At 50.6% G+C, this 10551-nt stretch overlaps 1 protein-coding gene across 1 annotated transcript in view; it reads left to right on the top strand.

Annotated features, from left to right (window-relative positions):
- Positions 1-1560: 1560 nt before the first annotated feature.
- The window catches only part of kpnb1 (karyopherin (importin) beta 1), a 9496-nt gene continuing 505 nt past the window's right edge, over positions 1561-10551 (top strand). The window contains exons 1-19 of the mRNA XM_035654269.1: positions 1561-1671; positions 1755-1955; positions 2090-2242; positions 2357-2416; positions 2493-2582; positions 2674-2784; positions 2892-2993; positions 3087-3311; positions 3393-3584; positions 3665-3795; positions 4291-4438; positions 4524-4595; positions 4687-4831; positions 4952-5034; positions 5136-5243; positions 5607-5774; positions 7627-7686; positions 8471-8788; positions 9018-9102. Coding sequence (XP_035510162.1) covers positions 1908-1955; positions 2090-2242; positions 2357-2416; positions 2493-2582; positions 2674-2784; positions 2892-2993; positions 3087-3311; positions 3393-3584; positions 3665-3795; positions 4291-4438; positions 4524-4595; positions 4687-4831; positions 4952-5034; positions 5136-5243; positions 5607-5774; positions 7627-7686; positions 8471-8788; positions 9018-9102 — 2299 coding nt within the window. The 5' untranslated portion in view covers positions 1561-1671; positions 1755-1907. The remainder of the gene's footprint in view (positions 1672-1754; positions 1956-2089; positions 2243-2356; positions 2417-2492; positions 2583-2673; positions 2785-2891; positions 2994-3086; positions 3312-3392; positions 3585-3664; positions 3796-4290; positions 4439-4523; positions 4596-4686; positions 4832-4951; positions 5035-5135; positions 5244-5606; positions 5775-7626; positions 7687-8470; positions 8789-9017; positions 9103-10551) is intronic.

Consider the following 10551-nt stretch of genomic DNA (forward strand, 5'->3'; position numbering starts at 1 on the left):
TCGCAGCAATCGAGCTACCTGAGCTGGTTCTCCGGGTTCGCCAACACCTATAGACGCTCCACCAGGACGGTGGGCTGAGGACTGTGGACAGGGGAGGACAGGGGGGAGAGAGGGAGGAGAGAGGAGGGAGGACAGGGGCGCAGGAGAGGGAGAGGAAGAAGAGAGGGAGAGAAGGAGGAGGAGAGAGGGAGAGGGGAGGAGAGAGAGGTGAGAGAGGAGGAATGAGAGGGAGAGGGAGGAGATGAAGGGAGAGGAGGGAAGAGAGAGGGAGGACAGGGGTTGAGAGGAAGGAGGACAGGGGCGGGAGAGAGGGAGGAGACAGGGGAGGGAGGGAGGAGAGAGGGTAGGACAGGTGGGGAGAGGGAGGACAGGGGGGGAGAGGAGACAGGGAGGGAGGAGGAGGACAGGGGGAGGGAGGAGAGATGGGAGGAGAGAGGGAGGAGAGAGGGAGGAGAGAGAGGAAGGACAGGGGGGAGGATATAACGGCAGTTAGTTCCTTTGGTGTGTGTCTAACACTAACTGCTGCTTTCCAGGCCTGAGAAATAGACTGTCTGAACTTCCAGGTTTTCCAGGTTTTCCAGATGGTTGGGATCTTGACGCAGCTCAAACAGCAGCTGGCTCAGTAACACCTTTAAGATAAAACTGTACGGTTCCAGGATCATCAGAGAGATGATTGGGAGTGCTGTATCATTACTGTAAAGTACTCCCATCATGCTCTGATGCACCATCTGACTCCGCACCAAACACAGAACAGGGAATCATATTATTATATTTAAACATTATCATCATAATATGTTTTATTTTTCTTAGGTATATAGTATTTAAACTAATATGATTATTTATAAATATAATATATTATTAATATTTATTACATTATATTACCCTCTGATACAGATATTTACCCTCTGATACAGATTTACCCTCTGATACGATTATTACCTCTGATCAGTATTACCCTCTGATACAGGATATCCCCTCTATACAGATATTACCCCCCTTATTCAGATTTACCCCCCTGATACAGATATTACCTCTTGATACAGATATTACCTCTGATACAGATATTACCCTCTGATCAGATACTACCTCTGTCAGATAATTACCCCTCTTGATACAGATCTTACCCCCTCTGATACGATATTACCCTTCACTAGATAGTATTACCCTCTGCTAAGATATTTACCTCTGATACAGTATTCCCCCCTGATAGATATTACCCTCTGATACCAGATATTACCCTCTTGATACAGATATTCCCTCTGATACAGATATTGACCTCTGATACAGACTATTACCCGTCTGATTACAGATATTACCCTCTGATACGATATTAACCCTCTGATACGATATTTACACTCTGATACAGATATTACCCTTGATACAGATACTTACCTCTGATACGATATTACCCTACTGATACGACTATTACCCTCCTGAATTTTTACGACGCCTGTTACAGGAAGTGACAGGTTGCTACTCGAAGGTCACGTCTCCAACCAGACCACCCGAGCTGCACTATAACGTATAACATAGAAATGATCTGCTTACCAAAATCTCCCCCGTCTGCAGGTGAAGAACTCTCTGACGTCCAAAGACCCCGACGTAAAGACGCAGTACCAGCAGAGATGGCTGGCCATCGACGCCAACGCTCGCCGCGAGATCAAGAACTACGTAAGTCCTCTGAGCGGCGGAGGTTTATTGCTGTAACGCCGTGTCTCTCTGCTTCCCACCGTCTCTCTCTCTCTGTCCCTCAGGTTTTACAGACTCTGGGCACGGAGACGTACCGGCCCAGCTCGGCGTCGCAGTGCGTCGCCGGGATCGCCTGCGCAGAGATCCCAGTTAACCAGTGGCCCGAGCTGATCCCGCAGCTGGTGGCCAACGTCACAGACCCCTCCAGCACCGAGCACATGAAGGAGTCCACGCTGGAGGCCATCGGATACATCTGCCAGGACATCGTGAGTCATCGGACACCTTCTCCAGTTCCCTCAATCGACTTTATTTATTATTAATCTGAGTCTGATTAGAATAACAGCTTCTTGAGCCCACAATAACCCATCTTATGGTGTTTACCTGGCTGCGGTGCCTTCAGGACCCAGAGCAGCTGCAGGAAAACGCCAACCAGATCCTGACAGCCATCATCCAGGGCATGAGGAAGGAGGAGCCCAGTAACAACGTCAAACTGGCAGCGACCAACGCTCTGCTCAACTCCCTGGAGTTCACCAAAGCCAACTTCGACAAGGAGGTACAGACGCACTTCCTGTCCCCAGACGAGTCCCCATCAACCCCCTCTGTACCCCCTCTGTACCCTCTCTGTATTAATATAGCGTGATGTTTTATAAACTGTTTTCTGTTTCAGACGGAGAGACACTTCATCATGCAGGTCGTCTGTGAAGCTACACAGTGTCCCGACACCAGAGTGAGTAACGCCGCGCTCTCCGCCCTCTCCCCGTGTTCACTGCGAGCTGCGTGCTGTAACTGCGCTGTGTTTTCAGGTGCGTGTGGCGGCCTTACAGAACCTGGTGAAGATCATGTCTCTGTATTATCAGTACATGGAGACGTACATGGGTCCCGCTCTGTTCGCGGTAAGTTAACATTTACACACCTGCTGCTCTGCCTTCATTGCTGCCTGCCCCCCCCCTCTGTGTTCTTCAACCATCGTCTTCCTCCTCTCAGATCACCATCGAAGCGATGAAGAGCGACATCGATGAGGTGGCCTTACAGGGTATTGAGTTCTGGTCCAACGTGTGTGACGAGGAGATGGACCTGGCCATCGAGGCCTCAGAGGTCAGTGTAAGCAGACTTCATTACAGTAACCGCTTTAAAACCTCCAGTCTGTTAAAACCGCCCTCCCTTGACTGTCTCTCTCCCTGTTTGCTCTCGTCCAATGGCAGGCCTCGGAGCAGGGGCGCCCCCCGGAGCACACGAGTAAGTTCTATGCCAAAGGGGCTTTGCAGTACCTGGTCCCCATCCTGACCCAGACCCTCACCAAACAGGTAACACATGTGGACTCTGTCGGCTCTGTAAAGACACGGGAAACGTAGTCTTTCATCTGACCTTCTGACCTTCTGACCTTCTGACCTTTGCAGGACGAGAACGATGATGACGATGACTGGAACCCCTGTAAGGCGGCGGGCGTGTGTCTGATGCTGCTGGCTACCTGCTGCGAGGACGACGTGGTTCCTCACGTTCTGCCCTTCATCAAAGAACACATCAAACACCCCGACTGGCGCTACAGAGACGCCTCCGTCATGGCCTTCGGATCAATCCTGGAAGGACCTGAACTCAACCAGCTCAAACCCCTCGTCATACAGGTCGGTGTCTGAATTACCAGCTCAAACCAGCCATCACCACCGCCCCCCCACGTCATTAACAACTCTCCCCTCCCCCTGCAGGCGATGCCGACTCTGATCGAGCTGATGAAGGACCCCAGCGTGGTGGTGAGAGACACCACAGCGTGGACGGTGGGGAGGATCTGCGAGCTGCTGCCTGAAGCTGCCATCAACGAGGTCTACCTGGCCCCCCTGCTGCAGTGTCTGATCGAGGGCCTGGGGGCCGAGCCCAGAGTGGCCTCCAACGTCTGCTGGGTGAGCTGAAGGGTAGACTGTCGGGGTGGGCGGGATCCAGAAGGACTGGGAACAGGTTTAACGTCCCGTTTGTCCTCCAGGCTTTCTCCTCGCTGGCTGAAGCAGCTTACGAAGCCACAGACGCAGCCGAGGACCAGGAGGAGCCCAGCACCTACTGTCTGTCCTCATCCTTCGAAATCATCGTCCAGAAACTCCTGGAGACCACAGACAGGTGGGGNNGGGGGGGGGGGGGGACACCTTGAGGCACAAAGATCAAAGTCATTGCACAGACATGTTCATTGTAACAAACACTTCAGTGTGCACAATATGAATCATTAATCACTATATTAATACTCAGAGTCCTGGAGAGTTCTGAATGAATATAAAGTCAAGTTGTTTCAGTTCATTTGGCTGTTTTGGTGCTAAAGTCAGATTTTGGCTCTAAGATGATGTGTCACAGTAACACACACACACACACACACACACACTCTGTGGTGGGACAGCTTCCTGTTACAGAGACTTCCTGTGCTCAGAGTAAAGTCAGCTGAGTGTTGGACTGCTCACTGAACCAAAGAGGAAGCTTTAAATAGAAACCTGCTGCAGAGACAGAAGTTAGTATAAAGACGCTGTCGGACCTTCAGAGTGGTTCTATATGTTCACTTATCTCTAACAGTCAGCAGGACGACTGGATCAGGGTGTGACGGTGAGCACTGTTGATGTGTTTCAGGCCTGACGGTCACCAGAACAACCTGCGCTCTGCTGCCTACGAGGCTCTGATGGAGATCGTGAAGAACAGCGCCAAAGACTGCTACCCTGCGGTCCAGAAGACCACTCTGGTGATCATGGAGAGGCTGCAGCAGGTCCTACAGATGGAGGTGAGAGACTCACAGTGCAGCATGTTACAGGCTTCTAATTTGAAAGAACATCCTGTTAAGGTCTGCTTCCTCTTCTGTCCCCCAGTCTCACATCCAGAGCACCTCAGACAGAATCCAGTTCAACGACCTGCAGTCGCTGCTGTGTGCCACTCTACAGGTGAGACGACACACCTGAGCCTTCAAACACTGCTCACGCTCTTATTGTGACAGAGCCGTTGGAGACAGTTTCCTGTGCATATGTGTTGCAGAATGTCCTCCGTAAAGTTCAGCATCAGGACGCCCTGCAGATCTCGGACGTGGTGATGGCGTCTCTGCTGAGGATGTTCCAGAGCACCGCCGGCTCCGGAGGCGTTCAGGAGGACGCTCTGATGGCCGTGTCCACGCTGGTCGAAGGTACGAACAGAGTGCAGACTGATTACTGAACAAAGAGCCACTGTAGAACTTTACTGTTTGAGCTTCCACTCTCTAACAGAACCGTAGTGGAAGAAGATGAACTCTGTCTGTTTGTTTCAGTTCTGGGCAGCGACTTCCAGAAATACATGGATGCCTTCAAACCTTTCCTGGGTATCGGACTGAAGAACTACGCTGAGTATCAGGTACTGTGAGCTGATCCTTTACAGGAGTGCTACCACCAATCTGCTGCAGGCAGTCTGGGTGATGCTGACCATGATATTGATGATATATTGATTGGTTGCAGGTGTGCCTGGCGGCGGTGGGTCTGGTGTGCGACCTGTGCAGAGCTCTGATGTCCAACATCCTGCCTTTCTGTGACGAGATCATGCAGCTGCTGCTGGAGAACCTCGGGGTGAGGAAGAGGAGGAAGTGCACTCTCACCCTCCCATTCTCTTTCTACTCACCCACTTTTCATCCCCCTCCTGCCCCCTCCCCCTCTGTGCAGTGTCCTCAGTAAACGTATGGATCAGTGTTTGTTTAATCAGCAGATAGTGTGTGTGTGTGTGGTGTTGTGGTGATGATAAATCATGCACCACGCTGATTGTGACTAAACGACCACATTTATCTGAGACCTCCACACTTCCTGTATTTCATATAACTACACACACTCACACTCACACATACACACCTGTAGTCAGGACAGTGTGAGACAGTGGGAGAGGAGGCTCTCCCTGTACTGTCTCCGTTCTAACGTAATCTGTGTGTCTGTGTTCAGAACGAGAACGTCCATCGGTCGGTGAAGCCTCAGATCCTCTCGGCGTTCGGCGACATCGCTCTGGCCATCGGAGGAGAGTTCAAGAAGTACCTGGACATCGTCCTGGACACCCTGCAGCAGGCCTCTCAGGCACAGGTGGACAAGGTACACACAGAGAGAGAGAGAGAGAGAGAGATGGAGGTCACACAGAGAAGAGAGAGAGAGAAGAGATGAGTCACACAGAGAGAGAGAGACGAGGAGAGAGAGTGGAGTCACACACAGGAGAGAGGAAGTGGAGAGGTCACACACAGAGAGAGGAGAGAGGTAGAGGAGGGGGGTCACACACAGAGAGAGAGAGGAGAGGAGGTCACAAAGGGGCGAGAGAGAGGTAGAGAGAGAGAGAGAGAGGGGTCACACAGAGAAGAGAGAGAGGTAGAGAGGTGCGAGCGAGGGGGCGGGGAGGAGAGAGTAGGTAGATGAGAGAGGAGAGAGAGAGAGGAGGGTCACAACAGAGAGAGAGAGAGAGAGAGAGAGAGAGAGGTCACACACAGAGAGAGAGAGAGAGAGAGGGGGGGGGTCACACACCAGAGAGAGAGGAGAGAGGTCACAGCACAGAGAGAGAGAGAGAGAGGTAGAGAAGAGAGTCACGACGACAGAGGAAAGTTAGAGAAGAAGAGAGAGTCACACACAGAGAGAAAGAGAGGAGGTCACACACAGAAGAGATGAGGAGGTCACAGCACACAGAGAAGAGGTCACACAGAGAGAGAGAGGTCAACCAGAGAGGAGAGGAGAGGTCACACAGAAGAGAGAGATGAGAGAGAGAGGTCACAAATCCCACGAGAGAGAGAGAGAGAGAGGGTCACACACAGAAGAGAGAGAGGAGAGGTCACACACACAGAGAGAGATAAAATAAACAAAGAGGAAAGAGAGAGAGAGAGGTCCCACAACACAGGAAGGAGAAGTCACACAGAAGAAGAGAGAGACGGTTCACACAGAGGAGAAGAGAGGTCACACCGAGGAGAGAGAGAGGTCACACAGGAGGTCCACACGACGGACGAGAGAGAGGGAGAGGAGGTAGAGAGAGGGAGTCCGACATGACTGCAGACAAGGAAATCAGAGTACTGAACATTAAGTATAAAGTTGTCTTTATTAATCAGCGAGATAGGTGTGTGTGTGTTGTGTGTGGTGGAATGTAAAGTCATGTGCACCACGCTTGATTGTGGACGATAAACTGACGACAGTTTATCTGAGAGCTCCACACTTCATTTTACTGACCTGATTTCAATTGAAATATGTAAATAAATAATGATTGGTCAATAATTCAGCTGCTCTTATAATCATTTCCCTTTCTCAATTTTTAGTGCAGTTATGGTTTCAAGACTGTTTATCAAGCTGTTATCGGATTTTGGTGATCTTGGACTGGCAGTTCACTGGAGCGGCCACTGCTGGCGCTGTTAGTACAGTTTAAATGAACGTCGCAGCAGAAAAACCCTTTTTGATTGTAAACTACATTTTTTGTCTTTTAGGATCCATGTTTGGATGTCAGAATGTAGTTGTTTAAAGTGTTTTTAGGAGTAATGTAGATTGATCTACGTGTGTGGTGTGTGTGTGGGGTGTGTGTGTTGTGTGTGTGTGTGTGTGTGTTGTGATGCGCTCGCAGACGGACCTACGACATGGTGGGACTAAACCTGAACGAGTTGTGGGAGGGCTGTCCTGGAGGCTTACACCGGGATCATCCAGGGGCCGATGAAGGGGGACCAGGAGAACGTCCACCGTAAGAGCAAAAGCCACAGCTCTGATCACAACAAGCATGTGTGCAGTTGGTGAGGTGGACGTCGGTTCCTCCTCCTGACTTCCAGCTCATTCAGTGAGGGATTTTACGATGTACAGAGACATTCGGGTCTTTTCTCACCCAAGAAGCTTCAGGCTCCCCGAGCCGAACAGTAAACGGCTTCCGTGGTGATTTTGCAAGACCCAAACAAACAAAACTGTTTGAACTCTGATTGTCTCTTGATACCTCAACGTTTGTTTTAATCTTTAGGTCTCTCACCCCCGCTGTCTCACCCCCTGCAGCTTGAATGTGATGTTGGTTCAGCCTCGGGTGAGGAGTTTCATTCCTCTCCTTCATTCCGATCACATAGCCCGAGGATGAAGATCGCTCTTGGATGGAGTGGTGGCCAACGCGCTGCGGACTCATTGGGTAAGCGAAGGGAGGGAGGGAGAGGGGGATGGGGGGGAGGTTTTGATGGACTGTTGGGATTAACCTGTTGGGGATCTATTGAGCAAAGCTTCAGACTGTTCATTGGTGTTGTTTCTTGGTCAAGTGAGGGAGAAATGCATGTCACCACTCTGAGAGCGTGATGGTTCAAAACAGAACCACAGACGTCTGAGACCAGTTCCACCCAGTACAGCCTCAGTCTTGCCGCACGTCAGTCACATTGGAACGTTCATGGGACACACACACATTAAAGGTGAGTCAAGAAACCCCCCAGTGCATGGAAGTATCCCTCAGGTTCAGCGGTCTAAGAGTGGGATCAACCCCAGTGTGGTCTGTCCGGTGTTGAACTGTCCGTGCGGTATCCTTCCAATAGAAGATTTGCCTGTTCAGTTAAACTACATGACTGATCAATAGGAGGGTGGGTGCTGTGAGGTCAGGCCTCGGTAAGCGGGTTAGCAGAGTAGTGCTTGTTTGGTTTCTTGCAGTCAGACTCGGATGAGACAAAGCGGGTGCTTTGTTGTTAATTCTGGGTAAAGATATGATTCTGCGGTTGACAAGTGCGTTTCGAGCGTGTCCGTGTTGAGTCTTTCCGGGATTGGGGGGGGGGAGAGGGGATATCCTCAGTGTGCTGTTGTGTGTTGTTGACGATGTGTGTTGCCGTTGTTAGGGCGGTTCAGTGACCGGCTGTGGCTACGGCGTTCGGGTAAAGACGTGGATGAGCTGGTGTGAGGTTCTGTCCACACATCAACGGACCTGTCTGGACCAGAGGGTCGGACGCTCGCAGAGTAGCCAGCCAAGACCGAAGAGGGCGGCTGCGCACCTGGCCCACGCAAAGGAGCTCGCGCAAGCTCAGAGAGCCGAGGCCTGGTCGAGATCTCCTCACGTCTCTCGGGTCGCCACAGCACTCCAGAAAGCACTCCACACACATCACGACACACACGACACACACACGACACAGCACCACAGCGACGGCTTCGAGACCAGGGTGCGTTAGTTAGTCAAGGTGAACGTGTATGTACAGGGTGCAGGAGTGTGCGACCAGCAGAGTTTTCGTGTGTGTTTCGTGTCAATGGGAGAGAATCCATGGCACACTACTGCGGAGCGTGATGTTCAATCCAACGCGACAGACGTCTGATGACCAGTTCATCCCAGTGATAATATAATCAATGCCATACAGATACAGTTGATCTGATCAAAGTATCGATCCATGACAGAGATACGAGTGTAGTACGTGGATCGAAGTATCGTCCATCGCACAGGACTACATGGTGTATGACTGTCAAATGATCGTCCATGCCGGTCAGCAGATACAGTGTAGTAGCTGGATCAAGTATCCGTCCCAGTACAGATGACAGTGTGTGATATGCTGATCAATATCGTCCATAAAGAATTCAGTGTATCTGATCAATATCTCCATGATAAGAGCCTGTATACTGATGGAAGTATCAGTCCATGGAAGATACAGTGTATAGCTGATCAAGTATCAGTCATGGAGAAGATACAGGTGTGATAAGGCTGATCAGATTATTCGTCCGCCATAAAAAGATACCAGTGAATACTGATCAATACGTCCATAAAGAACAGGTATACTGATCAATATCGTCGGCATAAAGAACAGTTATACTTGATCAATATCATGCCATAAAGATACAGTAGTATATCTGAGTCAATATGATCAGTCCAGGTATCGTTGGTGATAGAGTTTAGCAGGAAAGTAGATCCGAGGAACTCAAACACATGCAACGTAGCATCGTTTGTTAATCAAAATGCCGCTCAGGGTTGTTGTTGTTGTTGTGTGATGTTGATGTGTTGCCGCGTGAGCGGTGTGTCTCTTTTCTCTCGTCTCGAGATGTCTTGCTGGTCGGGGGGAAGAGAGAGAGAGCAGAGGAGATCGACATCGAGTGGGGGAGACAAGTGAGACAGAACTTGCCCACTGGAATTAAACGTGCTGTCTGTCTTCGCGGCCGGAGTCCGCCGCGTCGGATGGAAGTGGATGAGTCGTCTGTGTGGTGAGCGCGAGAGAGATGAGAGATGAGAGGAGAGAGAGACACTGTGAGCGGAGCGAATGAGACGATGACATCACAATGCCAACCGTTGAGTTCCAGCAGGTGACGCGCGGACGCCGGACCCCCCACCCCCAGCCCAACCTATCCCCTCCCCTCCTGGACGGCCTGTGGACTGGGACCTGACTCCCCCAAAATCAAAAAAAATACAATAAACTTTCGAGCCTCCCTCCTCCCCACAATCCACCTCTCTCGCAGTAGCCGGGCATCTCCTGCGCATCACAATGACGTCACTGACCCCGCTGCCACCCCTCAAGATGCCGGGGAGGAGGGGAGGAGGGAAAACACGACTGAAAAATAAAGACTAATGGAATCAAAGATAAAATCAGCGGGACTCACCTGTGGACTTACCTGTGGAAAAACTTTAGATTGTTTGTTGCTCTTCTTTCTTCTTTCTCTTTCCGAGCACTAAAACAGCGGAAGGAGAGACGCCGCAACGGAAGCCTCCCCCTCAGCTCAACCCTTATCCAAAACAACAGCAGGCACTAAAATTCCCTTCAAAATAAAGTCAAGCCGACGAGGAATCCTCAGAGGAGCGAGTGCCAATGAAACAGTCAGCGAGAAAAAAAACGAGTGTGCGAGCTCTGTTTCAGTTTTTATTTCCCCGCTGCACTTTGGTTTTTTGGAAAAGGTCCACTCCCCATTTTATTGATTTTTTAAAAAAAAAGAAAAAAAAAAAAGTGCG

The sequence above is a fragment of the Morone saxatilis genome, unplaced genomic scaffold, assembly GCF_004916995.1.
Source record: "Morone saxatilis isolate NCDOM2014 unplaced genomic scaffold, NCSU_SB_2.0 Contig14, whole genome shotgun sequence".
NCBI classification, from domain to species: Eukaryota; Metazoa; Chordata; class Actinopteri; family Moronidae; genus Morone; species Morone saxatilis.